The 25,965-nt window shown below is 41.4% G+C and overlaps 1 protein-coding gene across 1 annotated transcript in view; it reads right to left on the bottom strand.

Moving 5' to 3' along the window:
* mdn1 (midasin AAA ATPase 1) overlaps positions 1–25,965 on the bottom strand; it is a 227,351-nt gene that overhangs the window by 51,771 nt on the left and 149,615 nt on the right. Inside the window, exons 64-79 of the mRNA XM_078542396.1 lie at positions 25,305–25,457; positions 24,759–25,035; positions 21,938–22,173; positions 20,126–20,221; positions 19,908–20,002; positions 17,188–17,312; positions 11,192–11,341; positions 10,133–10,242; positions 9,122–9,195; positions 8,079–8,259; positions 5,907–6,066; positions 4,357–4,503; positions 3,471–3,597; positions 2,078–2,183; positions 887–1,002; positions 160–651 (exon numbers count right to left, since the gene is read on the bottom strand). Coding sequence (XP_078398522.1) covers positions 160–651; positions 887–1,002; positions 2,078–2,183; positions 3,471–3,597; positions 4,357–4,503; positions 5,907–6,066; positions 8,079–8,259; positions 9,122–9,195; positions 10,133–10,242; positions 11,192–11,341; positions 17,188–17,312; positions 19,908–20,002; positions 20,126–20,221; positions 21,938–22,173; positions 24,759–25,035; positions 25,305–25,457 — 2,645 coding nt within the window. The remainder of the gene's footprint in view (positions 1–159; positions 652–886; positions 1,003–2,077; positions 2,184–3,470; positions 3,598–4,356; positions 4,504–5,906; positions 6,067–8,078; positions 8,260–9,121; positions 9,196–10,132; positions 10,243–11,191; positions 11,342–17,187; positions 17,313–19,907; positions 20,003–20,125; positions 20,222–21,937; positions 22,174–24,758; positions 25,036–25,304; positions 25,458–25,965) is intronic.

Genomic DNA, 25,965 nt, shown 5'->3' with positions numbered 1-25,965 from the left:
GTCAACCTTGACTCTGGTGCTCAAGTCCCTGCATTGGGACTTGAACCCAAAATGTTCTCACGCAGAGATAAGAGTGTTACCAACTGAGCCAAAGCCGACTGTATATTGAGCAGCTAAAGTAGTGTTACCAATGACATTTTTTAAAGTGAAAATACTTACCATGAATATAGCAAGGTTTTGCTGGTTTGGTGACTCATTTCATCTACATCGGCTTTCACTGCCTTGACCTCCTTCAACATGTTTACAACCTGTTGAGTCACTTGTTGCCACACAGGATCTCCTTGCCGCATTTTACAAGCGCTGGGCAAGTAATCTTCAACCAATGGTGTGGGGAACCTCAAATGTGGCAGGACAAAATCCTCAGGCAAAGATGTTGCTGCCATTTCTGCATTTCCCGAGTCCTCTTTGCTGCTACCCATCTGCTCAGTACTGGTGGTTTTGTCCTGCACCTCATGGGTTTCGGATGGTTTGTCTCTTGGACAACACTGCAAGAACCACAAAAGTTGCTCCAAGGCAATTATAAACTTCATAGACAAAGTGCGCAGTTGGGCCATCCAAAGTTTGATGCCATCTTGAGGTGGAAGAGCCACATCGTGCTCCTTGAAACCTGCCAGCCTTTTCTGAATCTCTTCTAGACTTTTAATCAGATGTCTAAATAGATAGATAAATAGAACCAAGAAGGGATTTAATCATGCAGTTGGACTTTAAAAAAGAGTAGGCAAATATGTTATGACAATCAATGCTATTTTTAGTGAATAAATAACTTTCTTCCCCAGTGAAATTATATCTGGGGCTGCGTAAAAAAAAAACACAATTGGTAGGTTATATTTTTATTGGACATAAATTACATCATTAAAACATTTTAAAATGTGAAGTCACAATGTACCTTAAGCTGACCCACTGCTCAGTTAACCCAGTCAGGCACTGCCTTTGTTTGATGAGTAGCTTCAGCAGATGAGCTGTAAACCCTCGACAACGTTCAACATTACCCAGGCTAAGTTCCTACAAAAGCCAAAATGTCATTAAAACACAAGGTGGAAATTTCACAAATAGGGAAGTCTCTTGACAAAGAACGGCACACAAATTTTTGAATATACTAAGGAATAAAACTAAATCATCAAGCTTTCTCCATTGTCCAGGTGAACCTGATCATTTCAATACTTTTCTAACCTGAATACATTAACCCAATACCAGTGACTACTTGTTGAGGTGGCAATTTATTCAAATCACCAACTCAGTTTTTTCATCCAAGTTAGATCCTGTTTATGGGCAATAATTAAATGCCTAGATTCTGCTATTCAGTATTTGATACACAATCTTCTTGAAACCCACTCCCAAAACTTTAAACATCGGATCATTTGGCCTATATACATAGACCCAAAGCACACAAATTCAACGTTTGCACTGCAGTGATTTAAATCTTACAAATAATCAGTGATCAGCGATCGTGTTACAAATCCTTTCCACTGCTTGTAATTGTTAGAAGCATGACATATTATAGAACGTTCCACAAGAACGCAAGTTAGCTTCATATCCTTGAACTGCGTAAAACGATGTATTTTAAAACACTGTCAAACTCGAGGTTGTGGATGGCAATGGTAAGGCAGTACTCATTGTCCACTCCTCAGTGCCCTGAAAGGCTGTCAACAGTGGAGTGGGACACACACACACACACACACACACACACACACACACACACAGACACACACACAGACACACACACAGACACACACACAGACACACACACAGACACACACACACAGACACACACACACAGACACACACACACACACAGACAGACACACACACACACAGACAGACAGACACCAAGTATTACAACGCAATAATGCTTTTGTTATTTAGCAAATTGGACCAATAAGCTCCTCAGCCTTCTGGTAATACTTCTTATTTGACACTTTACTAATGTGGATCTATCTAACCAGGCATTAAGATGACAAATTAATCACTGGATGTTTCTGCACCCACCCCCACCAACCATACAAAGGATGATAATGACTGGAGTCAAAGACGAGATTCTGCCTACTGACATTCAAAGAGCCACTGTGACCATCATTACCTTTGCAGGAGTGTGCATCGCTGCCTGGAGGGCAGCACGACGTGCAAGAGATTGATAGAAAAACTTGTGGCAGCCCTCCCATGCAGCAGAAACTTCAGCAAGCAGCCTGCAACATTAACAAACATCAATTCTAGATAGGTCAAACAGCAGCACTGCAAAGAACACAATCCTTTTGATGAAAGTTACTCCTTGTTGTCATTAGTCCAAGAGTTAATTACCTCAAACGTTAAAATTGAACAACTTTCTAGCACTACTCGTACAGGGTTACCTGCGACATCTATTCAATAGCTGTGGAGAATGACAATTCCTCCTGTTTAACAACTTTCTTACTTGCCATGAGACACTCACAGGAGCAACTCACTAAACGTCAATTTTTAATTTTGTACATTATCACCCTCAGTAGCAAAATAAGCACCATTAAAATTAAACAATGCTAGAACAATTTCCATGAGGAAAAATTAGCAATCTAAGTTTGAGAGAGCTACACTCATTAGTTTTTTTTAAACAAACTTACTTCTTATAAAATCAGATATTTACAGCACAGAAGGAAGCCATTCGGCCCATTGCATTTGTGCCAGCCAAAAAGAGCTAGCGAAGAATTCAGAAAAGTACACCCTCAATTAAATTTGCCTCACAAAAATATTCCACCAATGATGGCATTAGATGGGGGCAGAGTGGGCCAAGGAATGCAAAAAAAAAAGGCAAGAATCAGATGGTAGAAGGTAGGTGCAATGTTCTGGAAATAAAGATTGAGGACAAAGATTTTAATTCAATGTACTAAAGGACAAGGAGTCCGTGAGAGTCAAATGCTGGACAAGTCAGATTTAGAACTAGGACGGATGTCGATGGCATGGTTTTGAACGAGTTGAAATCTGTAGCAGATGGGATATCAGAAAGGAGGGTCAAGGTACATATGTACAAACAATTATACTTCAGAATCAAAAACCAAGAAAAAAAAAATCATATAGCCTCAAAACTAGATTTTCCTGTCTAATATTTTGTAAAATTTCATCCCGAAGCAGCATTTTTCCTCTTTCTGCAATCCCTAACCATGCCATTGTCTGCAGTCAAGGGAGACACTCAGAGGGTTTCACTAAGCCAGTCACCATGAGATTTAAGAGCATCATGCTCCTATCACCCACTCTCAGACAGTGCCAGAGAGCTTCCACTCCAACTTCACACTGCAACAGAGCAGATATTGGGAACTCTGGACTAAGCCTACGTCCTATCAATCCATGGCACTGCACACTGGTGGGCATCACCTCCCATTCCTCCCCTGGTGTATTCATAATTTGTTTTTTTTTAAAAAAGATATGTACAATTGTTTTTGTAACGAATTTGAAGATCACATTATTCTCATTTTACATTTCATCAGAAACTATTAGCAGCTTACATATTATCCAGCTCATCATTGTTATCAATCATATTTACAGCCGTCTTCACATCAAGCGGGTGCAGACAAAGCGTGTCCTGAGGATCTTCTGTTTTAGACCAAGCTAGTCCTTTGCGGTAAGACAGACCTGAAAAGAGAGCAGAGGTAAGATACTGCACCATATTTCAGAAAACGTAAGCCCGTTTACTGCATAGTTTCCTGAATAGATACTCCAGAGTATCTCTCAAGCCATCTGAATTCATGTTCCTTACACAGCCCCTCTAGGACTCTCCAACAGTGACATTTCTGGAGCAAACTGTCAGCGAAACAAGGTCTCAATGGCAATAAGCAACTTGATACTTTAGTAAATAGTCTGAGGACAATTTTTTTTTGACCAGCTCGTTTTGTAAACTAGGGGACTTTTGAACAAACCAGGCTTCACTTCTTTAAACCAACAGACCTAGAATTACAAGAGGGCAATGTGGATTGAATTTAAAAGGTTCAAGTCACACTGATGCCATTCAACACCAAATCCAGTTTCTTTTGCAACCCAACCATGAAATACCCATGTATTTACTGCACGACACTTATTACAATTCATGGGTGCTAGTGATAGTACTCAGGCAAGTCTTTATAACAGAAGTTCTGCCTCATATTATAAGCAATATTATTCTGACATCTGTATAAACTGTCTAACACAATCTGTATTTTAACCATGCTGTCTCTTAAGGTCACAGTTTCAGCGGTATAAATCCTGATGTCATAGTTTATAGCAAGGGAAGTCAGCAGGTACTTGTAAGTTTCCAGCTCCAGGCCAGAGGAAACTAACATGAAATGACAGGTAAACAGAAATGTTGGAAAATCCATGCAAGACCTTTGCATAATTGATGCGATACTTAGCACTTACCAATTTCAGTGAGGCGTTTGAAGAGATCTGCCAAGGCCCTTTGCTTCTGCATCAGAATATGTTTGACTTCTGACCTTTGTTTGTCCTTATCAGCCGTTTGGTCAACTACAAGTGCCTGGAGATCCTGTACAGCAGTGATGACATCACCTATAAGTATCAAGACAAGAACTCGTAATTCTTCCGGTTTTAACTGAAAGGATCATCAGTAGCTAATGATAGGGACATCCTGGGATTTCCCTAATTCCACCACTGATAGATATCCATTGTTAACAACTCTTTAGAGTTCCTCAACACCACTACCTGGAAGTTACCCTCAAAGTCACTCACCGTTTCTTCATTGTCTCTGGGTCAAAATCCTGGAATTCCCGCCCTAACAGCACTGTGTTACACCACATGGGCTGCAGCAGTTCATGAAGGCAGCTCACCACCACTTTCTCAAGGGCAACTAGGAGTGGGCAATAAATGCTGGCTCAGCCAGCGAAGCCCACATCCCATGAATGAACAGACAAAAACTACAAAGGTACTAGTTTACCAGCAACCTAATTTATTCTTTCAGGCTACTGTGGCCAACAATAAAAAGGTGTACACAAGCTGTGGTATAAACAAGTACAACTGAATACAAGGAACCCTGGAAAACGCATATGGAAAAACATAAACTCAAATGTTTTGCAGATGAGGCAGCAAAGAGAAAGGTAGGATTAATGTTTCTGGGCCTGATGCTGCCTAACCTGTTCAGCACTGGCAACATTTTCTGTTTCTATTTTTATTTCAGACTTTCAGCTTCCACAATAGTCTGCTGGTTTGTGAACATTGGCCGGGATTTTCCTGCCCCGTCGCGGAGGGACCCACCGCGGGGGATTTGGCGACCCAGCCAGTAGTCCGTTGACTTTCGGCGGGAATGGATGATCCTGGCAGCAGGCGGGGCCAGAAAATCCCGCCCTTTATGGTACACATCAATAAAAATCCTGCAAAAAATTTCAAGGCTATAATCTCAGGTCAGGGACCAAAAAGATTAAATGTTTGAATTTGGCACATTCATGGAATTATCAGAATTAACAGCGTAGTGGTCCTTCAGCTTATCATGTCTGTGCTGGCTCTATTAAGAAGCTTAGCATCTGTCCCCTTTCAAATATTTATCTATTTTTTTTTAAATTATAGATTCGCCATTATTCTGATTCCAGCAAAGTGGAGTGGAAAGAGAACCCATAATAAAGCAAAGGACATTTTATCTGACGGCCCTGTCCTGGCAGCAGCTGCTGCAGGAGATTCGGTCCATTGACTTTTGGTGAGACTGGACGATGCTGGTGGTGGGCGGGGCTGGAAAATCCCACTCCCAATCTCCAACTTGGAATCGCTGATCAATTTACTGCCTTATCATTTCTGTCTTTTATCATATTCAATAACTTCCTATAGAAAGCAAGCTTCAGCAATTCAACAACGCGTTTATTTTTACTTTCAAGTGTTTGCATTGGAACTATATTCAGACAATAGCAGGCTAGCGTTCACTGAATGCATCAGCTAGGAATCCTTAAATTCATGTCTTTTGATACCTGTAAATTGATCCAGACTTTCCACAAAACTGGGAAGAGAATTTGTTGTCATAAGTTTCAGGCACATTTTCCTCATTCGTTTACTCAGTGCTGGTAGACGGCTCTGAAGAGAACTCCCTTCTAATGAGGCACTACCTTTACCAAAGTCAGGAAAAATAACCTGCAATATAATTTGGCGATGGTTAGAAATCATGAAAATTTATGGTTATTATAATACATAGACTGAATTAAGAACTGGACTGTTATTCTTCTCACTGCCTCCATAAGAAAAAATGCTATTGTGCTTCAATATCTAGCTCTCAAAATTAGGCTCAATTGTAGCTGGGTTGATAAGTGCCATCAAAGAGCATTTCAAAATACAACAGAGGTTCAGACCAAGACCAGTGAAAGCTGTTAAAACAGTGAAGTTACAGTAAAGTGATCTTACTCTAACAACGATTCACATTGTCAAAGCTTCAGTGATTTAAAATTTTAGGCATTAATGTAACATAGTAAACCAACAAACCTGCAAGCATTAATATTTTCTTTAAAAAAAAAAATCAACTGTTTTGCATAATGAAAGACTAATTAATCTTCGGCATTCTCACCCACTTTCAGGCTAAACCCAAGTTTCTAGCTGGTAAAAGCAGACATTTATTTGGAGGGAAATAGAAAATTACTGGACTGGAGGAAGTTAATCAAGAATCGAGGCACAAGAAAATACATTCCACTGGAAGGTCGCTAACAATGTTTCAGAAAAGATGCAGGCAGCAGGACACATGCTCGTTTCCACAATTCCTTCCACAGAGTGAGGTCTTTCACTTCAACATGGAGGAGAGGGAAACATTAAAACAATGGGCTAGCAATAAACTGGTCAGCATCTGGCTATCAAGTAGCAAGATTTGAAATATTTGGATGCACTCTTAGCAACGAACAGTCTGGTGAGGGGAGGTCAGAATAATATTTTTTAGATGTATAATGAAGTGCTCACCTACCAAAAGTTCATGGCATTTTAGTAAGCGGCACATAGGTTTCAAACCAGGACAAGACTACAAAGAGGCAGTAGAGTATACCCGCAGGCTTGGGCTGGACCAGTGAGTACAGTTGGCAATTATTTATTTATTTTTATTCATTCACGGGATGTGGGCTTCGCTGGCTAAGCCAGCATTTATTGCCCATCCCTCATTGCAGGGAGGCAAAGAATTTACAGTTCCTTTAAGATGATCCAAGGAACAATTGGAAGCAGCAAGTGAAAATTGTCACAGAAGAGCACACAGATTTGAAATTTTACATTAAGCAATACAAGGTGTAGACCATACAAGTATCTATAAGTGCGAAGCTTTTAATTCTATGGGCTGGATTTTCCCCTCGTGGGCGGGCCCAGAAACGCCGCCCGTGATTTCACACTGGCTGGCCATTTAACAGCCAGCCAGCGTGAAAGACGCACTAAAGGCCTCAGCACTGCCAGGGTGGGGGCAGGAGGAGCACTGAAGTCTGCACATGCGTGGGGGAAGTGTGCACTGAAAGCTCCCTGAAGGCACAGAGCTGCCTCAGGGAGCTGAAGAATTTTAAATACAATAAACATTTTACAAATGATATAAACATGTCATCAGTCACATGAAGACAGACATGTAAAAATGTTAAAAATTTTATTTTTTGTAGTAACCGTTGGAAACCTCATCCCACCAGTGGATGAGGTTTCGTAAAAGTGCAAAGGTCACGTGGCCTACTCGCCCGCCTGCCAACCGAACAGTGGAGCGGGCAGCGAAAAATACAAATTAATTAATTGCTTAAGGGCCTTAATATGCCTCTTAATTGTCAGCAGGTGCACTGCCAACTCTTATGCATGCCCGCTGGCCAAAAAATCGCTTGAGTGCATGATGACGTCAGGACGCTCACCCGACATCATCGTGCACTATTTCACTTCTGTTCAGGTTGGGCGCCCACCCGCAGGACAAAAAACCCTGCCCTGTGTTTAAGAAAGCCAAAGATTTCAAATTGAAAGTTTAATTTGTTGTAAATCAAAGCTGAAAACCTCAAACTCAGTTGCTACAATGTCTTGAATAGCACACTGTTTCAATAAAAACTAAATTTGCTAAAATATCTATGCCATAGCTCCTTTTCACTGAATTATTGATCAATGTACAGCAAATTCACATATTGGTATTAATACTGCAACAAGCATTTATATACCTGTGTTACATGACATTTTTCTGAAGAAACCTTTCTAAGCACACAATTCAGCTTCTCCACCTTGGTCTGTTTCTGTTGGTCAACACTATCTAAGCTCCCAGCTCTTCCCATTTCTGTTAATGCAGGACAGCATGGATTGTTGAGTGCAGCTTCAAACTTCTTCATAAACTTAAAGAGCGTTCTGTGGATACACATTATAAAATAAGTTGCATAATGGTCAGGTGTACTGCATCTAGTTTTGGGCACTGAACCTCACCTTGGAACATGGAGATGAAGCATAATACATAATTCATAAAGCATAATAAAGCATAAGTGTTATATTATGAGAACAGGATGCAAACACCTGGCTTGTATTCCCTCAAATTTAGGTAGTTGAGGGCCATCTAAAATTGAGGTAATTAAAATTAAGGGATTTGATACTTTCCAGAGGACATAATTGTAAAATTAGAGCTAGGCCACTTAGAAGTGAAATCAAGAAGCCCTTTTTCCATACAAAAGGGTAAAGAAAGTTTAGAACACACTTCCTCAAATTTGATGCTGCATCAATTGAAAGTAAGTATAAAAATCTATCTTGGTCTATATAATTAGGCAAAAGTATCAAGGGGGTATACTCATTTCAACAATAGGCTGGAGCTGTATTAGTTCCAACTTACTCATTTCAACAGTAGACTGGAACTGTATTAGCTTAGTAGACTACAACTTCCTCTCTGGCAAAACAACTATAGTTGAAGGGATATTTACTGAATCCCGAAAGATTTCAATGCTGTCACACATCGTGGGTTTTTTCCATGCTAGAAAAGTGATTGTATACATCTACAGCTTATTTTATAGGCAGTCAGCCTATTTTTCACTATATTTTCAGTTTGCCACCTTGTCTTTAATCAAGAGGCTTGTATTCAAGGCTGTTTTAAATGGTCAACTTTTGATAAGTTTTTTTATGTTGGCATGCACAAATGGTTTCTCTAAACTGGTTTGATTTCTGTTGAATTCTTAACCACTCATCAGTACCTGATGCTTTCGTTCTAGGAGATTCTTTGCATTACCTGTGTGTTTTCTCCACTGACTGTTTAATGGACCAGAAACTGGCATCATTCCATCGGCTAATCTTAACGAAGTCCTGTAGGCAGACATGACTGAATTAGTGGGGAAATTCTGAGTTCAACCACCGGTCCAATACTTTTAAACCCAGTAGGAAAATATTTAATTGCACATGTTGGTAGACAAGGAGGCCATCTCCGAAGTGATCAGTAGCTTTTAGTATTTCTGAGCCTTCTGAAAGGCATGCAAAAGACTGATTACAATCACCGTTTATAATTACTGCAATGCAAATTAAATATACGGGATGTTTAAAATGAACAAACCCACCCCAAAAGACATCACCACTAAACAATGCATCGAATCAAATTTTTTTGACATAATTTGTCAACTTCATATTTAAAATCAGAATCATTTTGGAAACTGGGCCAAATATCCCTGCACCCCAACACAGGCATATAGAAAATTTGAACAGAATGTCTTCTCACTGAGGAGGAGCAGATACAGCTGCAAGGTTAACTCCACTCAGTTCATGTTCTGGATCACATTGGCAAGGAGATGCAGGTAGAATTCATGCATCTTCCAACTGGGTTCAAGGGTTGGCAGAGAAGGAAGAGGTTCACAGGGGTCAAGTCACAGCTGGGTGATCCTAGTAGCCAGGCTACTGGTCACTAACAGCACTCAGCCATCAGTATTAGGTCTGCTGGACAAAGGCAAGCAACTTTAAAAATTCTGGGAGGAGTTTATTCATTTAAAGACTCTAGCAAAAATATCTCTGCAGGTGATTTTAAAATGAGTATTTTAGGGATTAAATGTAAGATATGCCAAAAGAAAAACAGTAAAGCAATGCATCTTATTTGCTAACACATCCAAACTTGCTGTCTGGAATAAAGCAAGCCTCAGCACTGCACTCAACCTGTCAGAATCAGAAAACTGTCTAATCATCCACTTTAAATGAGAACTTAAAGAAATAGTCGCATTGGAACACCATTTTATTTTCACCCCTCTCTCACTGTTACCTTCAATTCTTTCTCTATTGGATGACGGAGTTCAGTTATTTTAGCCTGAACACACTCTGAAAATTGCTTGTAGTAGCTGTATAAATTCCAGAGTAAACTGCACATGACATCTGCAATAGAATAATTTTCTGGTTAATATTCTTTACTTTTTCCACATTATTTTATTGCGGCTTAAGACATTCTTAAAGAAACATACATATTTGCATTCAACCTCCAACACTGCTGCACAAATAGCCTATAAATCAAATGATCTATCATTTGCGTTTCTGCTGTGCATTTTCTACACTCTTTCACCAAAAACACTTAGCTGTTTAGGATGTTTAAGAAATAGAGACCCCAAATGCTTAAACTACTAAATTCAACCTTCAGAATATGATCTTTGCACATCACATCCCTTGCCATCACTAAAGCATTGAACTATACCTTTAACTCTCTCCATCTTACATAAACTACAACTCATGCAGAAGTCCACTGTTCATATTCAATCATTCAATCCTGCACAAAATTCTACATATTTCACCCAGGCCTCCGGTGGCCATTGTCCCCAAGCACAAGGACTTTAAAAGCCTAATCAACTTCAAATCCTTCCACAGTCTTACTCCATTTGTCTGCAATATACTCCAGCCCTACATCCCAAAATATCCTCTGCTCTTAAAAACTCTGGTCTGCTGTGCATTTCCCCCAACCACCCCCTTTTCTTTCCACAACCTGTTCTAAAAGTGCCTAAGTATTTAAGTTCTCTCGAATCTTCAGTCTCCCAACCTCCAAAACCTAAAAAGAGCTGTCTCCATCTAGACCTCCAGTCCATTCTCTCAACTAGCCTCCCAGTTTCTGCTCCACAATCCCATGTAATGCAACCTGGGACATTTTGTTACAAAACAATGCTATTCAAATCTAAGTTGTTATTGAATCCATAACTTTCTGAACAGGAGACAGGTTATTTATTGCCTGCACTGCAAAGCCCCAAGTTGCCTTTTAATTAATAAAAAAACACATCAAGACCCAGTTACTTAAACATTTTCAAAGAAACTCTATACATTATGGGATGCAAATAATTACCTTTTCCCTCCTGGTCTGGCACTGTCAAAACATGACAATGAAAAGCTAACAGCATTGACAGGCGAAAATGAAACTCTCCCAGGGTAGCTCCTTCAATGAAAGCTTGCAGTGTTTTGATTACTGCCGGCAGCTTCATCTGCTCTTCCATCTCTGTCCAGAGTAATAAAAGCACAAGTTAAAAAAAAAACACAACCCTTTTTGTGCATTACACTGAACAGAAGATTTTCAGAAATAAAAAATGCTGTAAATACACAGCAGGTCTGCTCAACATGTATTGTGCTGGAAGAACAAAACAATGTCAGCTCGGTCACTACAGTGATAAGAGATTTTGGAAGTTGAGCAAGGCCAATGTAGTCTCCTGATGAGGAATTTAAGATAGTGCAATCTGGCGTCCAGTGAGCACACCAAAAACTCAACATTCAGCAGAATTTATGCACCTATCATATTGTGGTCCTAATGCAAGGATTCTCTTATTTCCTGATGAAACAGCAGTATGTGAATGCATCTGTAGAAGAACCAATTTCACAGGTAACTTTTCTACTAGAAACTTCTATTCAAGATTCAAGTCAGTCAGGAGGCATCCAAACAGTGGAGTTTTGTCAGATGGGGTAAAAGCATAATGGACGTGAAGGATCGCAAGAAAATTTCTGAAGGCACCGAAGGAGATGGCTAGAAGGAAGTGGAGAGAATTGTAGTGTGTGGAGCAAAGGTGATAAAGGAACAGAGAGATCTATTAATTTGATTTGGAATACCTGTCAGATTGCAATCTCTAGATTACTCCCAGTGTCACATGCTAGCGAGCACAGAAGTAGGAGAATAGCGCAGATGAATATGTGGCTTAAGAGTTGGTGCAGGAGGGAGGGTTTTAGATTCCTGGATCACTGGGACTGTTTCTGGGGAAGACGGGACCTGTACAAGCGGGACGGTCTACATCTGAACCAGAGCGGGACTAACATCCTTGCGGGCAGGTTTGCTAGTGCTGTTGGGAGGAGTTTAAACTAATTCGGCAGGGGGAGGGGGCACAGAATGTTTGCAGAATAGGGACACATCATGATACAGTAAAACAATCAAGTCAGAGGGAGTACAGCTGCATTCAGTTTCAGGGGAGTAAGGCAAGGCTGGATGGCCTCTACTTTAATGCCAGGAGTATTACAGGTAAAACGGATGAGTTAAGGGTGAGGATTGACACGTGGAATTGTGACATTGTAGCCACCACTGAGATAAAAACAAAAAGCTAAAAGCTACTGCGGATGCTGGAAATCCAAAACAAAAACAGAATTACCTGGAAAAACTCAGCAGGTCTGGCAGCATCGGTGGAGAAGAAATCAGTTAACGTTTCGAGTCTTCCCGACCCTTCAGCAGAACTGAAGCATAGTTAGGAGAAAGGTGAAATATAAGCTGGTTTAAGGTGGGGGGGGGGAGAGAGAGAAGTTGAGGGTGTGGTGATTGTGGAGATATGCAAGCAGTGATAGGAGCAGATAATCAAAAGATGTCACAGACAAAAGGATCAAAGAGATGTTGAAGGTGGTGATATTTGTCTAAGAAAAGTGCTAATTAAGAATGGAAGACAGGGCACTCAAGGTACAGCTCTAGTGGGGGTGGGGTGGAAAGACTAACAAGGTTTTAGTTTTAGATTTAAAAATAATGGAAATAGGTAGGAAAAGAAGAATCTATATAAACTATTGAAAAAAAAAGAGGGGGGGAGAAACGGGGTGGGGATGGGGGGAGGGGGAGTTTAAGATCTAAAGTGATCTTTTTTTTCAATAATTTATATAGATTCTTCTTTTCCCACCTATTTCCATTATTTTTAAATCTAAAACTAAAACCTTGTTAGTCTTTCCACCCCACCCCCACTAGAGCTGTACTTTGAATGTCCTGTCTTCCATTCTTAATTAGCACTTTTCTTAGACAAATATCACCACCTTCAACACCTCTTTGATCCTTTTGTCTGTGACATCTTTTGATTATCTGCTCCTATCACTGCTTGCTTATCTCCACAATCACCACACCCTCAACTTCTCTCTCCCCCTGCCCTCCCCACCTTAAACCAGCTTATATTTCACCTTTCTCCTAACTATGCTTCAGTTCTGCCGAAGGGTCGTGAAGACTCGAAACGTTAACTGATTTCTTCTCCACCGATGCTGCCAGACCTGCTGAGTTTTTCCAGGTAATTCTGTTTTTGTTTTAGCCACCACTGAGACGTGGTTGAGGAAGGGGATAAAAGAGGAGGAGGCATTGCATTACCAGTTAAGGAGTCAGTTACTGCAGTAAGGAGAGATGATATCTTGGAGGGGGCATCGAATGAAGCTTTGTGGGTAGAGCTTAGGAATAAAAAAGGGGCAGCCACATTGTTAGGTGTTTATAATAGACCCCCAGATAGTCAGTGGGAAATTGAGGAGCAAATATGTGCACAATTTGCAGAGGTGTGTAAAAACAATAACAATAGGATAATTATATTAGGTGATTTCAACTTTCGCAACATTAATTGGGATAGACATAATGTTATGGGCTTGGATGCAAGTTGCAAAAAAATGTTTTGGATTGGGGGAGAGCTGATTTTAGTAAAATAAGGCACAATCTGGCCAAGATAGACTAGGAAATCTGCAGAACAGCAGGTGGGGGGGGGGGGTGAAAAAAGGAAATGGGGAGGGCACAGGCTCAACATGTTCCCTCTAGGGTGATAGGAAGGAGTAACAAGCCCAGAGAACCATGGATGACCAGAGATATTCAGGTTACGATGAGAAGGAAAAGAGAGGTTTTTAGCAGGTACAAGGGAAGCAATCAGTGGAGGCATTAGTGGAGTACAGAAAGTGCAGGGTGGAGCTTAAGAAAGCAAAGGAGAGCAAAGAAGGGATATGAGAAAGTTCTGGCTGGTAAAAGTAGGGAAAATCCCAAGATATTCTATAAGTATATCAATGGGAAGAGGATAACCAGGGAAAGAGTAGGGCTCATAAGGGACCAAGGGGGAAATCTATGGGTGGAGCCAGAGGACATCAGTAGAGTGTTGAATGAATACTTCACATCTGTCTTCACCCAAGAGAATGAGGATGAAGGTATGGAACTCGGGGGGAGAGACTGTGACGTTCTTGAGCAAATTGATATAGGGAGTGACAAGATGTTGGCAGGCTTAAAAATGGACAAATCTCCAGGTCCGGATGATTTGTGTCCCAGACTGCTGAGGGAGGCAAGGGAGGAGATCGCAGGGGCTCTGACCCAAATTTTTAATTCCTCTCTGGCCATGGGAGAGGTGCCAGAGGACTGGAGAACAGCTAATGTGGTTCCGCTATTTAAGAAGGGTTGTAGAGATATGCCAGGGAACTACAGGCCAGTGAGTCTCACGTCAGTGGTAGGGAAACTATTGGAGAAAATTCTGAAGGAGAGAATCTATCTCTACTTGGAGAGGCAAGGTTTGATCAGGGATAGTCAGCATGGCTTTGTCAGAGGGAGGTCATGCCTAACAAATTTGATTGAATTTTTTGAGGAAGTGACCAGGTGTGTAGATGAAGGTAGTACAGTTGATGTAGTTTAAAAGCAAAGCCTTTGACAAGGTCCCACATGGGAGACTTATAAAGAAGGCAAATGTATATGGGATACAGGGTAATTTGATAAGGTAGATTCAAAATTGGCTTAGTTGTAGGAGACAGAGGGTGATGACAGAAGGATGCTTTAGTGACTGGAAGCTAGTGTCCAGTGGCATACCACAGGGATCTGTGCTGGGTCCCCTATTATTCGTCATTTATATAAACGACATAGATGACTATGTGGGGGGTAGGATTAGTAAGTTTGCGGTGACACAAAGATTGGCTGTGTGGTTAACAGTGAGGTTGATTGTCTTGGGCTACTGGAAGATATAGACGGGATGGTCAAATGGGCAGATGGAATTTAACCCTGAAAAGCATGAGGTGATACACTTTGGAAGGAGTAATCTGACAAGGAAGTATTCAATGAATGGCATGACACTAGGAAGTTCTGAGGAATAAAGGGACCTTGGCGAGTGTGTCCATAGATCTCTGAAGGCAGAGGGACATGTTAGTGGGGTGCTGAAAAAGGCATATGGTACACTTGCCTTTATCAATCGAGGCATGGATTACAAAAAGGGATCACCCTCCATTTTTAAGATGGAGAATGGATCTCCCTACATTTTAAAGATGGAAAAGGGATCTCCCTACATTTTAAAGATGGAAAAGTGACCTCCCTCCATTTTAAAGATGGAAAAGTGACCTCCCTCCATTTTAAAGATGGAAAAGTACGGAGGTCATGTTGGAGTTGTATAGAACCTTGATGAGGCCACAGCTGGAGTACTGTGTGCAGTTCTGGTCACCACATTATAGGAAGGATGTGATTGCACTGGAGTGGGTTCAGAGGAGATTCACCAGGACATTGCCTGGGATGAAACATTTAAGTTATGAAGAGAGGTTGGATAGACTTGGGTTGTTTTTGTTGGAGCAGAGAAGACGGAGGGGCAACCTGATTGAGGTGTACAAGATTATGAGGGGCATGGACACAGTGGATAGGGAGCAGATGTTCCCCTTAGTTGCAGGGTCAGTCACGAGGGTACATAAGTTCAAGGTGAGGGGCAGGAGGTTTAGGGGGGATGTGAGGAAAAACCTTTTTACCCAGAGGGCGGTGATGGTCTAGAATGAGCTGCCTGGGAGGGTGGTGGAGGCAGGTTGCCTCACATCCTTTAAAAAGTACCTGGATGAGCACTTGGCATGTCATAACATTCAAGGCTATGGGCCAAGTGCTGGTAAATGGGATTATGTTGGTAGGTCAGGTGTTTCTCAGGTGTCGGTGCAGACTCAATGGGCCAAAGGGCCTCTTCTGCACCGTGTGATTCTGAATATGTTTCAAGTGGCTGGTATTAATAACATGGATATAAATTTTGCATGTTCAGTTTGCGTTCTGCCATGGCCACTCCACGCCAGACATCATTGGAGGCATGGTCCAACAATGGACAAAAGAGCTGAATTCCAGAGGTGCGGTGAGAGTGACTGCCCTTGACGTCATGGTAGCATTTGAAGGAAGCATTCAAGGAACCCTAGCAAAACTAAAGTCAATGGGAATGGCATTACCATCACCAAATTCCCCACCAACATCATTCTGGTGGTTCACCATTGATCAGAATCTTAACTGCATCACCCATATAAATACTGTGGCGACAAGAGCAGGTCAGAGGTTGGGAATTCTGCATTGAGTCACTCCCCTCCTGACTCCCCAAAATATTTCCATCATATAGAAGGCACAAGTCAGGAGTGTGTTGGAAAACCCTCCAATTGCCTGGACAAGTGCTGTTGGAGCTGCATGCAAAAAGCTTGACACCACCCAGGATCAAGTACCCCATCCACCACCTTAAACATTTACAACCTCCACCACCAGCACAACATGGCAGAAGCATGTACTATCACAAGATGCTCTGCAGCAACTTGTCAAGGCTATTTTGACAGCACGTCCCAAACCTACTACCACCTCGAAGGACAAGGGCAGCAGGTGCATGGGAACATGAGCACCTTGAAACACACACCATCCAGGCTTGGAACTACACCGCTGTTTCTTTTACATTGCTGGATTAAAACCCTGGAACTTCCTAACGCACGCATGCACAAACACACACACACACACAGACACACAGCACCCTCAAATGCTCGCTTTGCCTGCAACACCCACATTCCATGAATTAATAAGACCACCAAAACATGACAATCAACATCGTAAATTAGAATCAGTTATGTTTGACTTTGTTAATTGATAATTAATAATTAACAGCATCCTTTCCACCCAAGATGTTCATTTAATTCAACAATCACAAAACGTTTAACTAAGTCATCTGATTAAATTCATAAAATGCATGTGATGGAAGTTTCAAATATCAAATACTACAGACCTGAATGCTCCATCTTTATACTGTAAATTGAGGTGATTCTGAAGTGCCCATACACTGATGAAGTGCCTTCTGAATTTCACCAGTATTCAACAAAATAAATACAATGCTGTACTACCTTGCAAGTTTTCTTCTGTTCGTTCCTGAAGGTATTTTTCAATTAGCTGGTAGATTGAAAACCAATGCTTGGTTGATTTCTCCAAGTGTCTTTTCATCACAATATTAAGACCATTAGACCAGCAACTGTGGAGAGATTAAATGTATAAATCATGATTTATTGAAGGCTGGGGAACATTGGCCAAACTTTTGCCTCATGCGTAATGCTGCAAGAATCCAAAGACATTTTTTTGTGAAAAGTATAAAATCATGAAATTTAAAACTGCAGTCTTCCATCACAGTTCAGTTCACATCTGACAGTAAAAAAAAACACTTGCTCAGAAAGGCAGATATCTAATGTTAGCAAATCTGAATGAATTGTTAGAGGGAAATTGCCCGAAACCAGCTACCATTTCGGTTGGTGGAATAGTACAAGAACTCAATTCTGTTTATTCCTCTAACTGCTACAAGAAACAGACAACTTTTGACAATGCCAAGACAGTAACCAACATAATGCAGTATTTCATATGCTCAACTAAAAATAAAACAAAACTCAGACATGTTCTAACTTTGATAACTAAGCTGTATTAGCATCAGGCTTGATTGAGGAGTGACAGAAGAAAATCCAAGTTTCCTGCCCATGACTGCTATCTCATTACTCCAGCTGGAAATGGGTTTATGGGGACGTCATTCAGGATCATACACTTAGTGACACTGGCGGTGGGTTGTAGAGTTAGGAGCTGTACATTTGTAATGTCTGACTTTGTGAATAAATCTAAAACTGAGTAAAGAATGACTTCTGGTCTCCTTCGCCAACTGGCTGTAAGAAGCTTAACACAAGGAAAAGGTATATAAGAGAGGAAGAGATACCCAGTACTATGCCCCATCACACCTGAAAACTTCAGGAGAGAAGGTGTAAAAACTGACAGAAAAAAATTAGCATAATAAGGATTGTGTTCATTCAGGATTTCTGTCATCCCACTTTACACTGGAGGTAAAAAACACAAAAATCCAGGGGAAGAATTTTCAGGTCACTGAGCAGGGGTGGGGCCCACTCGCCGACGTGTGGTGACATCGGGCAGGCGTCCCGACGTCATTTAGATTTTCAGTTCGGCGGGCGCGCAGCCACGTCAGCTGCGTGCCTGCCAAACATCAAGAGCCTATTAAGGCCTGTTAAAAACTAATTCAATTAATAAAATAAGCTGCCCATCCAACCTTAAGGTTGGCGGGCAGGCGAAGAGCCCAGGCAGCCTTTGCATTTTTCATGGAACCTCATCCACAGGTGGGATGAGGTTACATGGAAGTTTAAAAATTCAACAAAAATTATTTTAAAAATTCATTGACATGTCCCAGCTTGTGTGACACTGTCACATGAGGGGACATGTTTTAAAAGTTATTAATTTCTTTATTTAAATCTTTAAACCATAAACTAATCTCCCTGAGGCACCTCTGCGCCTCAGGGAGATTTCTGCGCTCTTTTGTGCACATGCGCGAAAAAGCGTAGGCCACGACTCAGGGAATCCCCACCCCACCCGCACAGGTAGCGCTCAGCGCTTCCAGGCGTGCATCACGCTGGGTGGGCCTTAATTGGCCCGCCCACATAAAATGGCGGCGCGGACCCGCTCCCTCACAACCCCCCCAACTGGGGGGAAATTCTGCCCCAGGTGTTCTTTCTCAAGCATAATATTGGGGCCGCACTAACTAATACAACCATTATTGTTCCTGAACTAACCATATCTATAGGACCAGAATCATCAAGTACGATATTGATTTGTTAGTTTAAAAGCTAATATTGGTAAATAAATGAGATTGGGAAGAGGATGATATCTAATTTCCTATGTTCCTAGTAAGAACATAAGAGCAGCAGTAGGCCATTTGGTCCCTCGAGCCTGCTCAACCATCCAATTAGTTCACGGCTGATCATCTTCCTCAATGCCATTTTCCCACACTATCTCCACCTCAGTTGATATCTTTTATATCTAGAAATATATTGGCCCCTGACTTGAACATACTCAATGAGTGACCTCTACAGCCCTCTGGGGTCAAGAATTCCAAAGATTCACCACCCTCTAAGTGAAGAAATTCCTCTTCACCTCAGTCCTAAATGGCCTACCCCCAATTCTAAGACTAACCCTAACCCTGGTTCTATAACCCCCTAGTCAGGGGGGAACATCCTTCTTTCATCTACCCTGTCGAGCCCTGTAAGAATTTTGTATGCTTCAAATGAGATCGCTTCTCATTTTTCTAAACTTGAGAGAACATGCACTCAGTGTCCTCAATCTCTTCTCATAGGACAATTCCGCCACCCCAGGGATCGGTCTGGTGAACCTCTGTTGCACTCCCTCTATAGCAAGTATATCCTTCCTTAGATAAACAGACCAAAACTGTACACAATACTCCAGGTGCATTCTACCAAGGCTCTATACAATTGTAGCAAGACCTCAATACTCCTGTACTCAAATCCTCTTGCAATAAAGGCCAACATACCATTTGCCTTCCTAATTGCTTGCTGCATCTGCACGTTAGTTTTCAATGACTCATGAACAAGGACACCTAGGTCCCTTTGGACGTCAACGCTTCCCAATACAAGAGTGATGGTAGCTTCTACAAAGGGTTTTAAGACGTAAAAAATATGTTTTGCACAACTTCAATTCCCAGCAACCTGCTACGACAGGAAAAGGTGCAAATGAAGCCGCCGATCACCATTTGCCTAAAGTAGTTAACCTAAATAATGATTCTTACTTTAGCTCCAGTTTGCGCCACTGGATGATCAGTTGGCTAACAGCATCAAGATGCTGCCGTAAGGACACAGATCGACTAGCATTCTCTTCCCAGTCCTGCAAAATAAAAACGGTTAGTTCATTCAGAATGAGTCGAAGATTGTCTATTGACAGACCACCACTAGAACACAGGTTTTGTTGGTTTGGGAGCAGGACAAAGAGAGGAGAGCAATGGCTCACCTGGGATTTGTTCAAGAGGATCTCCATACCGTTTAAGAATTTCGCTAAAGCGCAGGAAACAGGAAAGCTTCTAATTCTGTCCATTACGACCAACAGCTGTAAAACAAGAATGATACAATCTTGAACTTCAAGCCAAAAACTTGCCAGGCCACACAACAAAGCAAGGCATATTCTAATCTCAGACATGTTGCCAAATTGAGGCTCAAAAGCTCCTAATAAATCTGTCACCAGAGACAATTAAACAGTGCATCTGAAGGAAACTGATCAAGATGGTAGCAAGTGCTAGAAATACATAGGCCCAGGTAAACACCAAATCGAGACTCAGATAGTACTCAAGGGGTTCAGTCTGACATATTCATATTTTCTGCAGATGCTAATGGATATATTTTGTATCTTCATCTTAATTAATAACACTGCAGCCTCAAACACACTCCAGGTGTACAAAAGAAAGGGCTTTACTCTGCACCTAGCTTTTTATCTGACTTGGGAATGCCAACAGCCCACATCTGAACAACACTAGAAATAGGAGCAGGAGTAGACCATAGGCCTATCAAGCCACCATTTAATACAATCATGGATGATCTTGAGTTTCAACTCTATTTTTCTGCCCCCATATCCCTCTATTCCCTGATACACCAAAAATCTGTCAATCCCAGGCTTAAATGTATTCAACAATGGAGTCTCTGGAGCAGAGGATTCCAAAGATTCACAACTCTTGAATGAAGTAATTTCTCATCATCTCAGTCCTAAATGATCAGTCCCTTATCCTGAGACTGTGCCCTTGTTTTAGATTTCCCCTAGCCGTGGAAACAATTTCTCAATGTCTACCCTATCAAGCCCCTTCAGTCTTGTATGCTTCAATCAGATTGCCTCTCATTCCCAAAATCCAGAGAATATAAGCCCAATTTACTCAGCCACTCATACCTGAGACCAATTTAGTGAACCTTCACTGTACTGTCTCCAATGCAAGCATATTGCAAATGTGAGGTGAGAAAAAACTTTTTCACACAGCGAGTAGTTAGGGTTTGGAATGCACTGCCTGGAAGTGCGGCATAGGCAGGTTCAATTGAGCAATTCAAGATGGTTATTTAAATAGAAACAATGTGCAGGGTTACAGGGAAAAGGCAGGAGATTGGCACTAAGTTAAAATGCTCAGAGAACAAGTTGGACCAGAGAACTGAAGTGGTGTCAAGGCAATATCTGTTCAAAAAGGGAGAAAGGGGATAAATCTAAGTACACTCAGACATGCCTAACAGGGTATGGTTGAGCTTCTGCGTTGACTTATTTTGTTCTGAATAATGTAGACGCATAGTGCAGTTATTTCTCAATACTGAAGGGGTATTGCATTTAAAATTATTTTTTATTTAAATCCTAAAACAAATGTTGATGCTTAAACACTAGGCCAACTACAAAGGCACTTACTTTGTTTACTTTGATGCAGTAGTGCATTCCATTGGGTCAATGCTGAAGGGCGAACTATAAGATCAGAGCTAAACTGGGGTACATTGTGTGAAGAGGAAAACCCCAAATTTTGTCTTTGCCCATTCTATGCTAATTGTCATTTAGTATTCCCACATTAAAACGAAATCTGTGCTTTATCCCCATCTAAAGCAAGGGGAAAAGATCCACTGGCTAGAGAAAAACAAATGGGTGTAATGACGTACCTGGGACCAGAGACCTGTTATAAGAGCTGAAGGTAGGATGTTTCAAGATGTTAATCATCAGAATACTACCAAGTGAATGCTCAGCACAAAGCTAGATTAAGTCTGACAGTGTAAAGGGTGCAGAAAGCAGCAACTGGATTCTCCCTACCTGCAGCAGAGCTGGGTGGTCAGGCCAGTCCAGTAGTAATTCTTTCACCTTTTGGGTGAAGTTCCTCAGGACGGGCTGACACTTTTTAGCTTCCTGGATATTTGGGTGTTGGTAAAAGTCATAAGTATCTTCCTGGGGCAGGATGAGCTCAGAGGTTTCTTCTCCCCCAACAGAGTTTTGGATGAGAGCACTGATCAATAACTGACCACCATGAAGCTGTCCACTCAAGGAAGCATCTGCCCAAAGTAAACAAATACTACACTTAAAATGAATAAAATACAATTATACATTTATGGTTAGTAACAACATGAGTACAACTATAATGTATCCAGTTCAACTTCGCTATTTTCGAAGTATGTAATTAGGCAGTGACAAATATTTTCATGTACCTGGATCTATTAGGACGTGAACTGAAGTAAAAAGAGATTTGTGCTCAAAACTCCTTTATGGGCAGAATTTTCCCCCCGTTTTGGAGAGCGCGGGCGCCTGGAGGTGCACCTCCAATTGGTGCCCCCAATTGGGGGCGTGCTGCCATTTTACATGGGCAGGCCAATTAAGGCCTGCCGAGCGTGACGTCCGCACGGGAGCGCTATGCGCTCCCTGCGCGGGCTGGGGGGGAATCCCTAAACTGAGAGTGCGCTCTTTCGGCATGTGCATGAAAGAGTGCACTCATCTCCTTGAGGCTAAGTGCTGCCTCAAGAAGATAAGCTCTACAGGAAAAAAAAAGTGAAAAGTAGAAAAAAAAAATTTCCCTGACATGTCCCCTCATGTGACACTGTCACATGAGTTGGGACATATCCATCACTTTTAAATTCAGTTTGATTACATTTTTTAAAACCTACATGAAAGCTCATCCCGCCCATGGATGAGGTTTTATGCTTTTTCTAATGCCCGCCAGGGCTCCTGGCCTGCCCGCCCACCTTAAGGTCGGACGGGCAGGTCCATTAATTACTTCAATGGCTCTGTCAATGGCCTCAATTGGCCACTGGCAGGTTGGCGGGCGCACAGCTGATTCCACCTACCTGAAAATTTAAATGGGGTGGGGTGACATCGGGAGTTCCGCCCGACTTCACCGTCCACCATTTTACGCGTAGCCGGGCAGGCCCCACACCCCCGCTTGCTGACCGGGAAATCCTGGCCCATAACATTTCAAAAATAGCTATTGAGGTATTTTCCATATAATGGATTGTTTTGAAGTGCAGTTACTATAATCAGTAAACATGCCCAATTTACATCGTTGTTTCTAATAATCCAATCTCTCTTCCTAACCCAATCCCTCCAACTCCTCAATCATTCAGGTTGCTCTTTTCTACATGCTCAATATGCTTTCTGTTCAGAACCAACGGAAACTGTACGGGGTATTCTAAGTATGGTTGCACAAATGACCTTTTAAACACTAGCTCATTCTCATGGCTCACTATTAATCTTTAATACATCCCAATATTTCATATGTCCTAATCACTGCTACCAAGCGTTGCTGCAATAGTTTTATTTTCTCCTGTTGTTTATGCACATTCTTTCCATTTAATTAATAGTCCCATCCTGCAGTTATCTCCACATCAAGCACTTTGCATTTCTCTACCATTGAATTTCATCTGCCACCTGCACCAACTTTCCAAATATATTTAAATTCACCTGTAGCTCATCCTCTTCATCTTTGGAGACCATCACCTTCATTAAATTTTGCATCATCAGCAAATTTAGCTATTGTGCTTCTGAATCCTAGCTTCAAATCATTTATGGATGTTGGCCAGGAAATTGAGGTAAACCCATGTTCATCTTGGAATTATGTTATGAGATCTTCTATACCCACTTTAATCACAAACAGCCGGAAGGAATCTCAGTTTGACTCCATACCAAAGCCAACAACTCAAATGCAGCACTAGACTGTCAGCCTGCAACATATTGTTACACGCAGGCTAAACTCTCAACTTCCTAACTAGGGAGGTGAATGCCACCAACTGAGCAATGCTGAGGGGCCTCGTCAACCTCAATGCCACTCCTACTAATGCTCTGGCTTTAATACCTTCCGTGGTTACGGAAGCAATTTTAATAAAGAACTTGAATTACAAACAATAAAGAATGGGGCAAGATCCTCTGATCCATCCAGCCTGCTAAAATTAATGATTCAGAATAACACTCTCTTTTTGCAATTTTCTGCTCCTCTTTCCTCCTATATTTTCCTCAAAACTGTGTTCAGTTAAGCAGATAAGTGGGTCACCTAATCAGTTATGCAATAGTCGCATTCACATTTGGTGCCTGGAGTTGCAAATTTTCTTCCTTTTGATGCCACAGCTGATTTCACCCAAATTCCTACTGCATCATGCACCCAGCATCGTACCGCACTGACATCATAGTCCTTTCCCTTTTTACTTACTTGAAAAATAGTCTATACAATATCTGTAAAAATACACTGCATGATAGGAGACACTGTGGCGCAGAGGTAATGTGACTGGACAAGTAATCCAGAGACCCAGGCTATTTGCTCTGGGGACACTGGTTCAAATCCAACCATGACAACTGTTGGAATTTAAATTCAATAAAGTGTAAAATTGAAAGCTAATCCCAGTAATGGTGACCATGAAACTACTGATTGTCATAAAAACCCATCTGGTTCATTAATGTCCTTTAGGGAAGGAAATCTGCCTCCTTACCTGGTTTGGGCCTACATGGGATACCAACAGCAATGTGCTTGACTGCTCTCTGAAATGGCTTAGCAAGCCACTGTGGGTAATTAGGGATGGGCAATAAATGCTGGCCTCATCCGTGACACCCACATCCCATCAAAGAATAAGAAATTTTAATAATTGAACACACTCACCAATTAGAGAATAGAACTGTGTATTTAGCAAGGCAGCTGTATGGTAAGAGGACACAAAAGCACTAAGGTAGTCACCACACTGATGTGCTGGCGCAGTATGGCGGTACCACGCAGTTTGCACAAATCCCATACACATTTGCTGGTGAATGTTTATGATAATTTGAATTGAACTCTGTGATATGGAAGCTGCGTCAGCTGTTTTAGCCACTGTGCTCTCGACTTCAGTGTCCATCTCTTCTTGTTCAAGACTGGGCTGGGATGTGATATCAGAAAAATCCTAAAGAAAACAAAAAAAAAACTAGTTAATGGCCGAATGTTTCATAGCTTCAGCTGTTCTTTTTGTACAGAACCCCAAGTGATTCTTTCTGTATGACACTGCAGTTCAGAACTCTCCAACTTTAAATGTACATTGAAACAAATGATTCAAACCTTGAAAAGTAAACTGAGCTTTTGAAAAATATAATGTAAAACAATTGCAGAATCAGAATGTACACAATGATCTTCAGTAAAAGTCAGAACTTTGAAGAAAATATTATTCCACATTACCTTGGTATATTGTGGGAAATTCTGTTTGAACTCTTCTTCCTCTTCAGCCTCAGCCAGACCATGTTGTTTGCTCTTGTACTTGTACAGGTTGGCTTCCTGCTCCTCTTTCACTCTCCTACATTCTTCTTGCTCATTCCAGGCATTTACCATTGCCTTTAATACAAGGCAAAACCAAAAATTTTTATGTTGTTCCATTACCTACCAACCTGAAGAGTACACTACTCCAGCTTTGCATTTGTTAGCTGGAACACATTTTAGACTTAGTCTGTTGTGTCCCAAACTGCATATCTTAACCAAGCCTCAAGAGCTTTCCGAATGCAACGACAGTATTAGTTTCCATAACAATCACATGGATGAAATTTAATTACATATTCTTGCATCTTTTTTGGCAAATGGAGAATTCTGCGCTCATGGCAACTAAAACCTGGGTTGAGTCTAACCGAAAATTACTTAAAATTGTAGCCTTATAACCCAGCAGAAGGGGAATTTTCTATCATTGACCTCAGCTCTATTCAGATCAGAGGTGGAAGGACACACCACTGCACCATCCAAATCTGCTGGGACTGCAGCATTAAACCAACACTTAAGACCATAAGACATAGGAGTAGGCGGCCATTCAGCCCATCGAGTCTGCTCCACCATTCAATGATATCATGGCTGA

The sequence above is a fragment of the Cetorhinus maximus genome, chromosome 5 (assembly GCF_964194155.1).
Source record: "Cetorhinus maximus chromosome 5, sCetMax3.hap1.1, whole genome shotgun sequence".
NCBI classification, from domain to species: domain Eukaryota; kingdom Metazoa; phylum Chordata; class Chondrichthyes; order Lamniformes; family Cetorhinidae; genus Cetorhinus; species Cetorhinus maximus.
Note: the sequence above shows the minus strand (reverse complement) of the source record. Positions and strands in the feature narration are given on the sequence as shown.